Source organism: Tauraco erythrolophus, chromosome 10, assembly GCF_009769465.1.
Source record: "Tauraco erythrolophus isolate bTauEry1 chromosome 10, bTauEry1.pri, whole genome shotgun sequence".
Classification (NCBI taxonomy): Eukaryota; Metazoa; Chordata; class Aves; order Musophagiformes; family Musophagidae; genus Tauraco; species Tauraco erythrolophus.
Window position 1 is genome coordinate 17,428,470 of NC_141474.1, and position 16,934 is coordinate 17,445,403.

General features: G+C 36.3%; 1 protein-coding gene across 1 annotated transcript; it reads right to left on the reverse strand.

The window, feature by feature from the left end:
• Positions 1 to 518: 518 nt before the first annotated feature.
• Positions 519 to 16,029, reverse strand: CDC7 (cell division cycle 7). The gene is made up of 11 exons (XM_009991553.2): positions 15,936 to 16,029; positions 12,820 to 12,906; positions 10,779 to 10,914; positions 10,078 to 10,171; positions 9,853 to 9,995; positions 7,769 to 8,018; positions 7,089 to 7,184; positions 6,082 to 6,260; positions 4,733 to 4,815; positions 1,951 to 2,100; positions 519 to 941 (listed from the first exon to the last, which is right to left on the reverse strand). Exons 1-11 carry the CDS (start codon positions 16,027 to 16,029, stop codon positions 565 to 567), a joined length of 1,689 nt encoding a protein of 562 aa, XP_009989855.1. The 3' UTR covers positions 519 to 564.
• Positions 16,030 to 16,934: the final 905 nt, after the last annotated feature.

The window sequence follows — 16,934 nt, forward strand, 5'->3', positions numbered from 1 at the left end:
GATGATATAACCTCCAGCACCTGGCCCCTCCTCTTGCAACACTCCCGAAGTATTACTGCTCTCTGAAAATAGTCTGAACAAAATTAACACGCTTTGTTCCATTCGCAGTTCCTCCTCTACTAATCAGGAACAAAGCAGAGATACGCAAGTATGGAAAAAAGTCTCTCAAGCACTTTCCTATTTCAGTCAAACCTTAAGGCAAATTTGTAAATTTTAAGGGAGTATCTCGAGAATTAAGCATAGAGCTTGTGGAACTCTTTTTCTTTGTAGTTTTTGATCAAAGTCAGTGTTCTCAGAGAACAGGTATGCACAGCCATAACCCCACAGAAGTGTCTTAGGATATGACTGTGTTAGTGATGTTTATGTAATTTTTACATCTGCAAGTATTTCTTAAAGTAAATTTACATTTGCAGTCCAACTGTACAAGACAAAATTTCAGTAGTTCTGTGCACAGTGTCATGGTATTTCAATGAGTCTAAATGTTGAAGGCAACAAGGTAAAACTACCTCCGTATCTCATTTCCACATAAAACATACGAAAGCAATAATAGAATACAGTATCTCCTCAGAGTCTCATGTCTTTAAAAAAAGGATGCAGCAAGGCCTCTCTTGCAGTTATTCTTGTTGCAGGGTTTAGGTCTAGTAGCTTATCAAGCAGGTCATATGCTTCATCAGGAACTTGATCCCATCCTTTCATGTCTGTTGCCTTCATTTCCAAAGCACCATCACCTTCCTGAAAGCTTTGTAAGTGTTGAATTTGTTTTCCGAGTGTCTCAGGAGCACACGGTTTGTCTACTGCAACTGGCAAAGCTGAGTCATGTACAGACTTGCTGGGCACTTCACCCTGGGATCTCTTACAGCAGCTATTTGCTCCTCTCAGCTTCTCACAGAGGGTTCTTAAGTTTTGTGCTGGGACGACTTGGGTACACAGAACTGATTTACCTAGAAAAAAACAATTTACAGTAAGTGACATTTTATTATACTTTCTATGCAACTTCTTATGTATGCTACCTTACTTCTTATGTAACTTCTACATGTGTTTCAGGGAAACTTCATGTCTTGAAGTGTAATTCACAGTAGAAAAAAAAAAAAACAAAACACCAACCTATCAACCCTGCCCCACACTCCTCCAAACCAGCCATGTTTTACAGCAATAGCCCCAGCAAGTCAGAAGGATAATAGTCTCAGTTCTGCTCAGAACAAAGCTGTTTGGGTTTGCTAGCGAAGTTATGTAGTGACAGGCCGTCACCCACTCCGCACGCCATCTTTTTGCATTCCACTGTCATTTTAACAGAACTGAAGAAAATTAGATACCCTGATTTTTACACCTCTGTCTGGAGGATGAAAACCTATACTGTCAGTTACACTTCCAGGTAGCAACTGCTGCAGCACTGGCTTGCAAACAATTAGGGGAATGGTTATTTTAGGGTTTTGTGTGCTTTGTGGTGATGGTGGTTTTTTTAAACAGGCTGTCTGTTGAGTGTTTGGGGTTTTTTTTGAAGAAGGGAGGGAAAAAAAGCAAAGGTTACATCATCTAAATATTAAGTCAAATTGACTTAAGCTTCCAGGGCAAATTTTGCAGGAATAGAAACATTGCCTCAAGAATTCTAACCAAATACCAGTAGAAAACAATTAGTTGGCATATTTCACCTCAAGTGGCTCTGACTTTGTGAAAGGCAGTAGACAGGCTTGGAAACCCATGGCATGAAGCAGCCCATATACAAATTATAAAAATCAAAAAATACAAAACTTTCTTAAAATTCTGTATATAGAAACTAGTACTTTTAGTGTTTTACATGCAAAAAGTGTGATTTACCTCCAAAATGACTCCCAAACCTAAAAATGTATTTATATACATTTAAAAAAAAAAATCACAAATTGTAAGTCACTGCATTAAATAGCAGACCAAGCATGCATTTTCCCCTTTTCCCCATAATTAAGGTTTGCATACCAAAAGTTTTAGCAGCCTGAATGGTTTCTCTGGATCCACGAACTGTCATGATTTGTGCCAAAGCAGTTAAATCATCACTTGCTTTGTAAAATGGATACCGTCCACTGAGCAGGGAAAGGAATACAATTCCTGCAGACCACATGTCAATTGCTGCAATTGAAAGCAAACTTAGTAATAACTAAACTCATGATTTCATCACAAAATCTCAACTTTCTTTAAAAAGAAATTATGACCTGAAAAGTTTCTATCAAAAAAAGTTATGTTCTGAATTACTTACTGACTTTGGTCACATAGATAACGCTTCAGCAAACAGTGGAAATTACTATAATTAGATTGAAGAATGATTTTCTACTTTGAGGTAGAGGGAGTGATTAAGCTTTTCCATAGAATTTTGCATATAAGTAATTCCATTAACTTGCTAAACTTAAAATGTACCAAAAAAATGTTTGAGGTTGTTTTACTCAGGGAGATGACAGCAGGCAAAAACTGGTTAGTTCTGATAATTATTTAAGTTTGCTTCATATGAAGAAAATCTTATATAAAGATCATAAATAAAAAATAATTCACAAATGAATGCAAATCTGAATTTTTCTGGGACTGAGGCTGCCACAGTTAGGCAGTTCTTAAAAAAATTATCTTACTATGAACTTTGTTCCTTTCTAATATGAAATCACTTGACAAGATAGCCAGTTTAAGAACTGTAATAGTTATAAGTTATTCATCACTTTCATTGTGTTATGAAGAGTACAGAGAGTACTCTGAGGATAGACGCCAAAGCATGATGGAAACTTTAATACTGAAAGTTATGAGAATACCTGTCTGCCATAATTTTTTGGCTCACTAAGCTGCACATTTTGAGAGACCGCAAGGAAAGTGAAGGAGAGAGTTTGAAGGAGTCTCAAACTCTAACGAGAAAAATTAACAGTTGGGAAATAAAGCCATAGTCATTCTACTCCTCTTCAAAAAAATTAGTAGTAAAATAGGCAGTAATTAATTTGGACATTTTAGTTAGAAACAGTATTAGCATAGGACTTAGGGGGAAAAAAAAGTATTAAGTTTACTTCAGTTGTAAAATAAAAATAAAAATCCAAGTTAATAATTTGGCGTAAGTTACAATGGAAAATTTTTTTATCTTCATAGTTCCTGTAAAAAAAAAAGTTTTAGTATTACTGTATCACTGTTGAAAAGATCATACTATCTGTTTGATGTGTTGTGCATTACTGCAAGTATGTGATTGGGAAAGCTGCAGTCATCAAGGTCAAGACCTTTAAAGATGTATAATTACTTAACTCTTGCTGAAATTAATAGACATTACATATCTGAATGGCTAGTAAATCTTGGCCCAACGATTCTGGCAGAGCTGGGAACATCAGCAGACTGCAAGATCCTGTGCAATGACATCAAAATCATGATTCCTCTCTATGCTTTTGTCTAGTGTTATCCAACTAGTGAGGCAGACCAAGGAAAGAGGGGTCAGTGGGACAAACCAAATTAAAAGTGTAACTGGACCTGCATAACTGACTTGGGAGTTTAGGTTGTATTCCCTGCACTGTGAACCTGGGTCAGATGCACTAACATAGCTCTGGATAGAGTCAGCTGGATCCACCTGGTCACTTGGTCTCAGCACAGAGACCAGAACTAGTAGTAAGACTGGCAGGAATACAAGCAGGTTACTACAACAGTCCCAGATGGAAGTGGCCAAGAATATTTGGTAGTTCAAATACCACATAAACTCATAAATATTAGCATTAGTCTTCCCTGTTCTGATTAAGGCCTTTGTTGACATACTACAGGAGCTCAGCATCACTGACTCAGTACTTTTAGGGCTGTCTGTGCCACACCCAAGGGTTTCCAGATTTACCCATATTTTCTGTAATCCTGCTCTCCATTACCCTAGAGAACAGAAAACTGTCTGAAAGCATATTTAACACTAGCATGTGTCCAAGATTTCCTAGGTATGTCTTCTTTCTGCCTAAATTCTGTCTAGACAGATTCAGAGATTGTCTCAACTTGTCCTGGATTTCTGGATGTCTTCTAGTCCATAAAGCCGGCTGTTACAGCACAGGCACAGTAACTCCAAACAGGCTGCCATACCTCTTGAAATCCCAGTCATACCCACAGCACAGATGTTGTTTCAAATAACATTAAGGTATCTAGAGATAAGCAGATCAAATGTATTGTTAAGTCTATTTTGAGTGTGTATAAACACTTTAAGTACTGAAAATTTACAGATTTCTCAAAAGATATTCAGAAAAAAAAGTGGCTAAAACCTGTTATTTTAAATCCCATTTTTGAGGACATTTGTATTTATCTCCCTTTTTCATAAGTCAAAACTTCTGGTCATACACCAAATGTTTAACAGGTAACTTTGCTTTTATTGGTCGTCCATTCTCCTGTCCTCCACCTCTCCCATCCTACGTGCATCAGCTAATGCATTAACTATCCCTCTGCTCTGCCCTGATAGTTACCCGCACTACTGAAACTTATTAACTTGATAGTTCTTGACCCTGAGAAATAAAAAATTGAGTAAGAAAAAATTATGACATTTACAGACCAGCTATTTAAAGCACTAGCAAAAAGGAGAAATATTCCTAACTTCTTCTTACTCTGAATAATAAACTTTTAATTAAAATCAGGAAGTGCTTGATAAGTGTTAGAAGGCATGCAAAATGAATTTCACATGTAAACAAAAGCCCTCCCATAAAAAAGACAGCAAAATATGCATAAATGAGAAGGATCAAAAGGTGAAAATATGCACCAGTTTCAGTCTGTTGTGCAGTACCTGTGGTCTGAGTGGGGCACTTTGTTAATACTTCTGGTGCTCTGAATCCAGGTGTTCCTGCCCTGGGAGCAACCTGCTGACACCTTGTAAAAAGAGACAAACATGTTTAGAATATAGAAGTTGATAAATAAGTTCTAATTATAATAATGCTTAATATTAATTTTAGAATATACTTGTGTAAGATGTGTAAACAGCTTAAGCCTGCCTTATTCAGGTTTTACAGAAGTTGAAAATGTTTTATAATTATCTAGCACTAAATTATTATGTTGCATAACACCCTTATATTATCTATCCTATTATATTTTTATTATCTAGCATAAGGTAATACCACAGAAACACTTCTTGCATACTTCACTCACAATGACCTTTTCAAATTTCATTCTACAGGAACATCATTTTTGCTAAAGGCTTGTTTTCATAGGAAACTTTAAAGTTGAGACTAATTAACCAGAGGCAAAAACCGCACTAGATTCTTGAATGTGGATGCTTCGGCTTTGTATTAGTCCACAGCAAACTAAGGTTCATAATATTTGAGTGTTGACAAGAATTTACTTTTTGTTAGATTAACTAAAAGGTGTGAGGTTATCGTTATTTTTAAAAACAAAAAACACCTTCCAGAGCTTTGCTGTATGGCTTAAAGTGCCTTTTTGTTGGCCACTTCTCTTTCGAGTCTAGCAGATCTCTCATGTTTCCTACTTCTGAATTGAAGTTGATATCACGATATTTTGACAGTCTGGGAAGACAGGGACCCCACAGCTTCAGGACTACGCCCAGTAAGCAGAATTCGCTGCATTAATCTGTGTTCCTTAATGTGTGGATAAAAGGCAACAGCAGATCATAAAAAACTAACTGCAGAGGGATGGAGTTGGACTGAGTTACTAGGATTCTCTAACCAGTCTATTATTAAAACTTAAACATTATTTTTTAAACGAACAAATACAAAACATTCATGTTTCCTTTTTATTCTACATTTCCTGATTTCCAGAATCCAAACCTTTGGCATGATTTAGGCTTATTAGATAACTACTAATGACAGACTGATGTATTGTCTTCTCTAAGTGGTGTAATTAACTCAAGCGATTTTCTACAACATGTGTAGGTGGATAATTAAATACAACAACAAAAAAATTGTTAACAGTGAATCTCTCTTGCTGCAGATAGGAGTGAAGCAATTATTCCATGAATTCCATGAACTACTCTTGTTTAAAAAGAGTATACTCAGTATTTCAAGGGTTGCGCAGAGCAAATGCTATCGTACACCTACTAAATCAGCTATCTAGTTAATATAAGTGTCTGACCTTGCTTGACAGCATAACAGACAATTTTACAACATTATCAAAGCAAATTACCTTGAAAGACAAACACTGCAAACTCTATCTGTTGCATAACAGTCACAGGTCAGGCTTGAGGGACAACCACTGGCAGCTTTCCTGGCTGCCCCATTGCTCACTGTTTTGGTAGAAATAATCTTCTTCTTTGTTACCAACTTCCTAGATGAAACATCTATCATCTTTGATTGTTTTATGAGCTGCAATGTAGATATTTTAGAGAAGGTGACACATTTAAGGAGGTTCCCTTTACATATACACAGTCCAGTTCCTAAAATACTATGGTTGAACAGGTACTTATGAGCAAGAAGCTGCAATTTTAGAGCAGATGACAACAAACCTTTTTAACAATACCACATCATCTATAAAACAGACACTGGTGCTTTCTAAATATCTTTATCTTTTCCTCTTCAGAAAACACTTTCCAGTGTTTAGTAAAAAACAATATATATTAGATACTTCGAAGCTACAACACAAGTATTTTTCAAGTTAGTATAATGTTTCAAGAATTCTTTTGGTTCAACATGAGAATTAAAAAAATTTATATGAAATGCCATAGTAACACACAGGCACTAACTCCAATTCTACAATAAGATGATCACTGTTGGCCAAACCCTCTAATTTAGTTGGGGTTCCCCCATGTCATATTAAATACTAACTATAAAAAGTATATTTTAAATATTTATTACAAGTTTTTTCTCCAGCTTCAACTGCAAAATAAAATAGAAAAAAAGAAGTTTCACAAGCTAAGTATATCTTAGTTGCACAGATGCACGGGTAGGAAAAAAGATTAATTCAGCATACAAACAAGATCCGCTAGCAGGACAGCTATGTAACTAGCTCTTTAAGGGGCTGAAACAAAAATAAAAAATCTTTCCAGTCTTTCAGCAAAGACGCACTTAATAATCTGCTCAAAAACTTTTAGTTCCACAGCATCCTAGAGTAGCGTCCAGTCTTACAGAACAACCAGTTCTATGATTTTTCAAATATGTAACAGATTGCCCTTACTGATGAATCATACTTCTTACTTTTGTACTTGAGTTCTCCTGGTATGTGGAACTATAGACATTGAAATTCCTTTCTCCAAAGACAGAGCGCTGGACAGAATGGTGCACAGAATCCTCCTACAATACCAACAAAAAGGACAGTAAGGATCCAATCTAACACAGTCAGCTGGATACTGACAGTTCAAAAAAAAAAGGTGTGAAGTGACATAAAACGAGAACAGCTGCATGGTAAGTCATTTTCAGGCATCAGTTTACTGTGGGTGAAGAAAACAGGGTCTAGACAGAACAGCAAACATGCTTACAAAACCAATCACACCTCAGAAGTGCCCCAAGACAATCTGAATGTCATCTGTACTGCATTTCTTATGTAACTCAGTGACTAAACACAGATGAATTATTGGCTTGGGGAGGAGTTCCACAGTACATGTCACTTAAAAAAAGATTTAAGTCTGTCTAAACAGTAACCCACACTAGGCTTTTCAACAGCCTTCAGCATTGCATTATATCTAACAGATAGTGAATGATGCCAATAGGGCTACGAAAAACTAGCCACTTTAATACGAAAACGGTGATTGTGTGCATCACGTTAGGACCCTGCAAGACAGGCGTGCACAACTTTTGTTCAAGTATTACATCTCCCCCTGTCGGATGAAGTAATACATTAAACATAACAGCAATATTAATAAAAAAAGACTGAGAACCTTTCCTCCTCTTCCTTGTTTAATCTGTATTTTTGAAAGTGAGCTGGACCTTTTATCAGCTGCTTTTGAGGCTGACTGTTGAGCTATCTGTTTAGGTGCTGTGACACTGACAGAAAGCCCATTTCCCAAGGCTATGGTGGGATTATTGTGCAAGCAACTTCCCTGCTGGTCTTCAGAGTGAGCAGTTTTGAGAAGTTCAATTTTCGTATCAGGGGTTCCTTGTGCCAAGCCAAAATCTACCAAGGCATACCTGAAAGACACAAATTTAGAATTAGGAGTCACAAAATATCCATCAATCAGTTCAATTTACTATTTGTTATTTGTTTAACTTGTCTGTCTTTCACATTCTACTCAGTACATTACTTATCTGTAGCATTGCCAGCATCACAGTCCTATTTTCCTCCTTCTCCTCCTGTTATCCTATCTCACCTATCCCCTCAATGTTTTTACCCTATACCCACATTACTTCACTGTTTCTTGTCCCAAAACCTTCTCCAGTGCATACTTTCTTCAATGGTGTTAAAAAAAAATACCACCAGCAACTCCTTTCTGGGATTTTTCTAGTCCTACAGCTCCAAACCTTCAGCCCACAGTCAAGTACAGGTGACTTGATCCTTGCAGGATTCCCATGGTCAGAGGCATTAATGTAGCAGTGAAGACAGACAAGACTAACAATGCTGAGAGTCTTGCCAGACTTCAAGCAATACTACTGGAATTTATTTCAGTTTTCAAACAGGTAAGACTACAATAGTTCACATTTCGGATCTGTCTTTAAAAAAATTATTTTTTGCTACAACCAGTATAGAGACAATCCAGCTGTCTCTGGATCTCAGACAAACTCAACTCCATGGCCTCCACAGCCAAAGTAGAAATTAAGGTTCAAACAAATGCTGGAAGATCAAAACAACAGTACCAACTAATTTTGACAGATTTAAAAAAACAAACAAACAAACAAAACCACAAAAAACTCCAACCAAACAAAAAACCAAAACCTGCAGTATTTCTCAAATTTTCAAGCTTGTGGTTTGGCAAAATATAATCAAATCTCCCCTGCAAACTTTCACTACATAGAATCATTTAGGTTGGAAAAGAGCTTTAAGATCCAAGTCAAACTGTGAACCAAGTCCCCAAGTGCCACATCTACACATCTTTTAAATATTCCCAGTGATGGTGACTCCACCACTTCCCTGGGCAGCCTGTTCCAATGCTTGATAACCCTTTCAGTGAAGAAATTTTTCCTAATATCGAATCTGAACTTCCCCTGGTGCAACTTGAGGCCATTTCCTCTCATCTTATCATGTGTGACTTGGGAAAAGACAGTGACAATCACATCGCCCCTGAGCCTCCTTTTCTCCAGGCTAAACAACCCCAGTTCCCTCAGCTGCTCCTCATAAGACTTGTGCTCTAGACCCTTCACCAGCTTCATTGCTCTTCTTTGGGCATGCTCCAGCACCTCAATGTCTCAATTGTACATAGCACAACACTCACCAATACAGCTGTAAGACTACTAACACTGAAACAGTACCTTATTCTATCCATTTCAGCTCTTCACAAAAAAGCAGTACCTCGCGTTTTACAGTCTTTAAATATTATAGCTTGTAGGCAAAAAAACCCCAACCCTACTAGTTAAAAACATTAATTCAATGCAAGGTGAAACCATCCCAAATCCAGCTCTCTTCATCCATATCAGGTTTACTCTATCCATGAGTAAAAACTTACAAGTATTAGTCAATGGACCACAAGTTACTATTAGCTTTCTTTTTAAAAAAAATATAAAAATACTGATTTTATTCTTCTCATTCTTATTAAAAAATGTAGTACAATCTTCATTTTTTCAGGTACTTGTCAGTCTATGAGGCAGATATTACATTAAGTATGAAAAAAAAGTTCCTTCCCTCCTCAAATCCCTAAACATGGAAAGAAAAGTTTTACAAATAAAAAAAAATACATCTTTCTTAGCTTTATTACTTAAGCACATGTTATGCAGCTGGAAGGAAAAAAAAAACAAAAGCCTAATTGACTCTGTTCTGCCAAGGCACACATCCCCAGATGAGATCACAATATGGTCATCTGGACAGACTTACTCTTTTAGCCGCCTGTTGTAGAGGAAGTTACTGGGCTTGACGTCACGGTGAACAATACCGAAGTAATGAATGCGCCTCAACGCTTTAAACAGATTAAACATGTATTCCCTCACTTCTTCAAAGGAAAGAGAATTCAAAATGTCCTGAAAGATTATTTGGATACTGTAATTATGCAAGTGCTTTTCATTAAAAAATTTTACTACACATAAAAAGTCTGGGACTCACCAAGAAGGATTCATGTTCCAGGTATGGCATAACAATAACCACATGATCATTTTTCCTAAAGCAGTATTTAACTCCCATAACATTATCTTGTCCCCTAGGAGAAAAGTAATGTCACTGAACAAAGACTAGAAGATGGATGTTTATTTTCCTTTATCTCTTAAAAACTTCAGTCAGGCTTTCTTTAACAGAAAGTCAGTAGCTATGCTGTTGCCTCTCATTGCCAAGTTTCACTTGAGTTCTGCAATTTGCAATGAGGGCTCCACAGATTATTTGTAGGACCAAGGTGTGTAGTTACACTGTAATTAAATGTAGGATCTAACCTTCATGATACCAACTACTTTAAGAAGGTGCTATTCAGAGCATGCTCTGGCAACAAGTATTCATTCCTGAAACCACATTTTCTGATTAAAAGATTATCTTTTCCAAGCATTTCAGAACTGGAATTTTTGTTATCACAAAGATACAACATAGAACTTCTCAGATGGAAAATACAGCACCATTGCTACCTGAGACTAGCCGAAACGGGCATCCATTACAGGTAAGACACTCCATTTCTTATTTGCTCTTGATAAAAATAATATACATTTCTGCTGTTAAAAAAAAGCAAGCGAAATGCAAAAACTTTAAATAAATAAATACAGAACAGTGAGACAATGTTCAGCAGTTTAGTCATGACAATCATAATTTTTTTGTTTATGTACCCTGCTACTGTCAGGCACTGAAGTTCAGCAGCAATTCGCAGAGGGTGGCTGGTTGGAATCAAGTGTTTCAAAGCCATTTTTTCCTCGTATCCTGTTTGTAGTTGTGCTGTGGCCAAGTAAACAGTACTAAAGGTACCTGTAAAGAAGGGAGAAAAACACTTGTCTTCAGCATTTTTAATTAGGTCAATTTGGATTTTTACAGAAGTGATCTAACTGTTCACAATCCTGCAGTATACTTGATACTACATCAAAAGCATATTCTAGAAGGGAAAACTGCAGTTCCTTTTTTCTGCTACTGAATTCAGTGATCTTGTATACAAGTTTTTCATGTCAGTAGAAATGCAAATGTAACACTGTCTAACTTGCCTGGGACACAGAGCTCTTTGAATGTAAATTTCCTATCTTTGATTTGCTTTCTTGTTTAGGTAGCTTACTTTCATCTGACATCTAACTCTTCTCTCCCTATGATGTAAGTGGGCTATATAATGCTAATCTGGAAAGCACTATCTTTATTATTCAAAGCACTTCTGAAATTACTACATTTTTCTTAATTCTGTTACCTTATCTATAAAGTAAGACTTCTCACATGATGTGAAACTTTACTATTTGTTTGCCCAGGGCATTACCACATAGACAGAACGTGAAACTCTGTTGAGAAAGGGAGTATTCAGACTGTATGATAAACATACTCCACCCATTTAATTTTAAGGAAATCCTAATATACCTCTTAGGAAGTTAATTTATCCTAATGATCTGAGAGATCTGAACATAAGCGTGGAAGCATTGTTTCATATGAATAAACAGTACAAATTATTTTTGATTATATTTTAAGTATTTTGTTTGCATCATGCTAGTTCAACAGTCTGTAAGTGCATACATACATCAAAATGCCAGCAAAAACTCTAAATACTTCTTGCAGTCATTAAAAAAAAAAAAAAAAAATCTAGAGTCTCATACATTCAGTAGAATTGATTATAGCAACAAAGGTTACCAAGTTGACCTAAGACATTATTTTTGGTGGTGGGAACTGGTAAAATGAAAGTCATTCCAGAGTGGAATCCTAAGTTGAAGCCTGTTTTCTCATAATGCTGCAGAACTGCAAGTGGTATTTTTTTAAAAGCATTGTTTGCTCCCAAGAGCAAAATCAGAGTACTATTCATAACCAGAGATTTTGTTTAATTATACTATCTTTTTTATGATAGGCAGAACTCTTATTTTTTGGTTGGTTGGTTGGTTTTGAAATTTTGTATTGCTGTGGTGCATGAAGCTGGGTTTTTTTTGGGGGGTGGTGGTTTTGAGACAAAAACTTTTAGCCATCTAGCCTGCCACCACAGGTATTCCATCACAATGCAGCTGTAAAACAATCCAGCTTGTCATCACCATCTTTCTTTAAAAATGTGGAGTGTCACAAAGCATTTCAGAGATCAAATGGGTAAAGTTCCAAAAACTGCTGAAATCCAATACTCATAAGTACCCAAGAATCTATTTATAGTCACATCTAACATTTATTGAAGGTATCTGCAATAGTATCTGTTGAAGGCAAGATGTACACAAGTGTTCTTAAAAAAAAAAAAACAACAATTTTTAAATTTTTTTTTAAATAAAGCAGCTATAATCTTTCAGTCTCCTCCTCCAGTTCTGCCCACAGGATTTCAGTGGAAACACCAACGTAAGGAACAGCAGCTAAATACGTCTAAATACAGCTGCATGTTAATAGATTTCTCATGTAAAAGAGAAAAAAGAATGGAGTGTTAAGACTTATTTGCTCAAATCTACCTCAAAAATTTTTAGTTGTCGAAACTGGAATGCTGTTTTTTTGAAAGGCTTTAATGTACCAGATTTTCAGGAAAATATACAGAAAACAACCCTAATTAACACATCTCTGTGCTCAGCAACATATTAGAATTCCTACAGAGACCAAGAAGTAAATCAAAAACGCATTTAGCTTACATTGCATATATTGGGATCTTAGATTTATACTGTTTAAGTTAGAAATACCACAAGAAATATAGGTCTAGGCAATTTAAAATAAAACATTTACCTTCTCCAATTTTTTCCTTAATTTTGAACACATTTACAAGCTGTGGCACTGCTTCATAAAGTTTTTCAATATCTTTTTTTATTCCTGCTGTGGAAAGAATGGGGGAAGTAAGTTAGGAATTTTATTGCTCAATTTAGTATCTGATCTATATTTGAGATCACAAATCACACTTCAGTTCATAGGACTGTGAATTCACATGATCAGAGGAAAAAAAGCAAACTAAAATCTATCCCTGGTGACGTTATCATCTGCATACTTGATATTATTGTTGTTCTTCATCACACCCCCATATAAGCTGCAGCATTTAAATATTGCATTTTTTTAAAAAACTTATCTGCCACCTAGCAGTTCCTGAGAGGGCAAAAGCCTTCTGGTTAGTAAGATACCAGTTTACGGCTCATCGATAAACGTTTTCATGAGGTTTGCAACGTCAATTTCATAAAAGACAAAACTATAATAGTTGTTAGTGTAAGCACAGGAGCACATCCATGGGATGCAAATCAAAAATGTAGGAAAAGAATTTTATTTTATTTTATTTAAGATCAATAATGCAATCTTTCACCCTGTTACTTAAAATAGTAAACACCAAAAAACTTCTTTGCTCTGCATTTAAGTTGCTGCACTTTGTGCTGCAATCACTAGATGGCATAACAAGGATGTTGCAAGGATGTTGTTGTTTTTTAAAAAAAAAAAATACGTAGCTTTCCACTCAGTTTACAAACCATTGTAGTTTAAGTGTTCTCTATACTCTGCTTAAGAATTCACTTCTTTTGAAGCTATAAAGTATGTAGAGGCTGTGACTAACTTCTGTAAAGCAAGGGCGAGAGATATTTTGTTATACAGAAGTAAACACAAACTAGTATTCGGAAAGTCAATCAAACAGAAGTCAATAATCTTAAAAATAAATAAGAAATTAAATTCAACATAAATATATAAACTGTATTGTACACATAAAAATGTCTGTGTTTTACCAAGACAGTAAGTCACAAGCAAAGAGAATTATTTTCAAAACATTACCAATATGCTAGAAACAAAGTATGGCTTAGCATGCATCCTCAACCTTCTATGTTAGCTCACTTCATACAGCAACAAAATCTGAAGTCTGCCTAAAGAGCCCTTTCTTCCTAGTAAAAGCCCAATAAATTAGTTGATAATTCAAGTTATAGTTAAATTTCAATTGTAATTTGCCTTTTTTATTTCAAAAATTTATAAAAATCAACATACTAACAATACTTTCGAGAACTGAAGCCTGCTGCCTCTTAAGTTGTTCCCTCTGCTTTTCCAAGTTATTTTGCTCTAAGAAATTTCAGGGGGGATATTTCAGGAAAAAAAAAAAACAACACTCTCTACGCTACACACCAAAACCGCTAGCGTTCATTTAAGATACTGTTTTGATCAACAAATACAAGTAAAAGGTTAATGAGCTCTGCTAGGAATCATATTTTTAAACTTCAAAAATATCCTAGGATAAAAACGATCAGATTGTACTAACAGTCAAGATGCACAGGACCCTGTGTCTAAGAATCCCTGAAGGAAAAGGCTGAGGAAAACCGGTCAACTGTACAGTTATTCTGGTTATTCCCCAATTTTACAGAGCCAGACACCTCAAAAAGTAGGAAATTGAAAGTTTGAGGAATCACTTCATTTTCCTGTCAATACAGTACAAATTTCTGTTGAAAATAACACTAAAAATTCAAGAAGTTACTAAATAACATTTTTTTAATTTATAGCATTCATACTGCCCATGTGCTCAGAAATTTAACAAATTTATTATTGCTGTCATTCTTGTTGCTTTATCATCGATTCTTTTTTAGTGACAAAAAGCTTTATCATTTAAAAAGTGGTATTTCCAGTTTGCACAGTAATTTCAACTTTTTACACAAATGCTCATGTATTACATAACAAATGTAAGACATTCAAGAAAGTTGTCTGAAATCTTCAGAAAATACAGGAAGGGGAAAGGCTGATATTTGTACCGTGTTCCATTCTCCCCAGGAATATTCAAAGACGTTAAGGGATGAAACCACATAACAGAGCTACAAAGAACTTAACACTGAAATGTTATTGCATCGCTCAGAGACATCGGCCTTTCCCCTAAGGACGACGATCCTGTTACTGGGTTCTGAAACATCCCACATAAACTTCATCCCAAGATGTCAGTAGCCACAGGACAGAGCTAGAAAATTGTTTTCAACAGTGATATAATGCCTACCCAAGACGCTGAGAGCATGTAGTAACTCAACGCAGCTTCTTGTGTGAAAGATCCCCAAAAGTGCTAGAGTCAGTGACTGTCCTTGCTGATAACACCAGTATAAACATCATCCGTTCCCTTCTGCAGGCCTGAATCCCCAGTTGGGTATAAAGAACATTCAGTCTTTGTACCATCGGTGTATAGTAACATCCAGCATTTTCTGCAAGCAGATTGTAAACTCACTTCTTTACTTCATAGAATGAAAAGCATTTGCAAACCAAGGCAATTAAAGGTTATTCAGCATCACTCTATGTAATTCTGGACATGGAGGTGCAGGGGACTGACAGAGGACTATCTAATTCTAGGAAAATCAGTAGCCATTATATATAAGCTGGCTGACCATCCACAATTACTGAGTAAGCATTGTACAGAAAGTCCAGATCAAAGTACACTCACAAAAAGACCCAAAAACGAGCAAGAAAACCACTATCAGAGCACATGTTCATAGTTCAGCTTCTCTGGTAAGAGCAAGAACGGATGCACATAGATACATCTAAAGAAATGTAAGGATAAGGCTGGCAATTATAGGTTAAAAGGCAAAATGTTATTTTTGTGTACTTGTCTGGTCAGAGAATTTTATTCTCAAGGACTGCCTCTTTGGAATTCTGGTATCCTCTTATAATAACTTATTCTGTAATAAATAAATAGCAGGGTTTGTGAATGGTGACAAACTACTGCTGCTGAAGTTTTGTAACACACAGAAAGCAGGAATAAGCTTAAAATCAAAAGCAACCATTTCATTAGTTCTTTATACAACAGGATCATATACAGGCAGGCTGATAATTGATGCTGAAACTTCCTGAAGTGATGAAGCAGCAAGTCAGCAACAAAACATAATGTTGGCAATCCCTATTTTGGCAAATACCTGAAAGCTTGCTGTTCTGCTCATGCTTCCCATGGAAGTCTTCAGCCTGAGGAGGGTGCTGTTCATCACAGCGAGACTTCAACACTGTCTCCATCACAAAATAAACCTGAAGTAAAAAAATCCAAGACTTTGAGGATCACTTCTGGACAGCTGGGGGAGCAAGCATATCTGGTAAGACACTTGGTATCCTTCCACTCAGTTCCTGAGATGAGATTTAGGGAGTCTGAGGAGTTCCTCTGCACTACCTAAAACAACAAAGCACCACCCATCATCCCAGAAAAACCTAATCCAGTAAACCCACTAGGTAAGAGGGAAAAAGGGGGAAGGGAAGGAAGACTGCAGGATAAGCTTCGACACGAGTGATTTTCTTTCATCTCTTGAGTGTTTCCTCATTCACATTAAAGCATTATCTTTTCCCTGAAGTTTGCTTTGAAAGGCAAGGAACTGATGCACAAAGGAATAGCTGCACTGCATACTGCAACACCCGTACAAAGACAGAAAACCTGAAAGAAATTATAACTGAAAAAAATACCTTCTCAATACAAGAGATTTCTCTCTCTTCTAGATAAGATCAACAAAAGGCATAATTATTTGTTGCCCTCTCCCCGTAACAAGAAATAATAGCACATGCTATTTGCATATTTTGAAATTCTTCTTCTCAAATCTTGGAAACACTGTAAATAAAACTGTAAATTAGTAAAGTGTACTACTGTACAACCGAGAAACCTTGATAATCCTATTTTATGAGGAAAAGAAAGGCAGAGAACCCCAGGGCAGCATAGCTGGCAATGGGAGCCGCCTGGATGCACCATTTCTTACAGTTGCCCAACACTGGTTCCATTTCTTCCTTGCTTGTAACTTTGCCAAACCTTCAAAGTTCTGGCTGAACTTTCCACACGGGAGAAACATATTCTGAAAAACTTCAAATTAAAGGATTTGTCTGTTTCAGCCATGGAGCTAGAAATACATTTTGTCCCCAAAGAATTCAAGATACCTTTA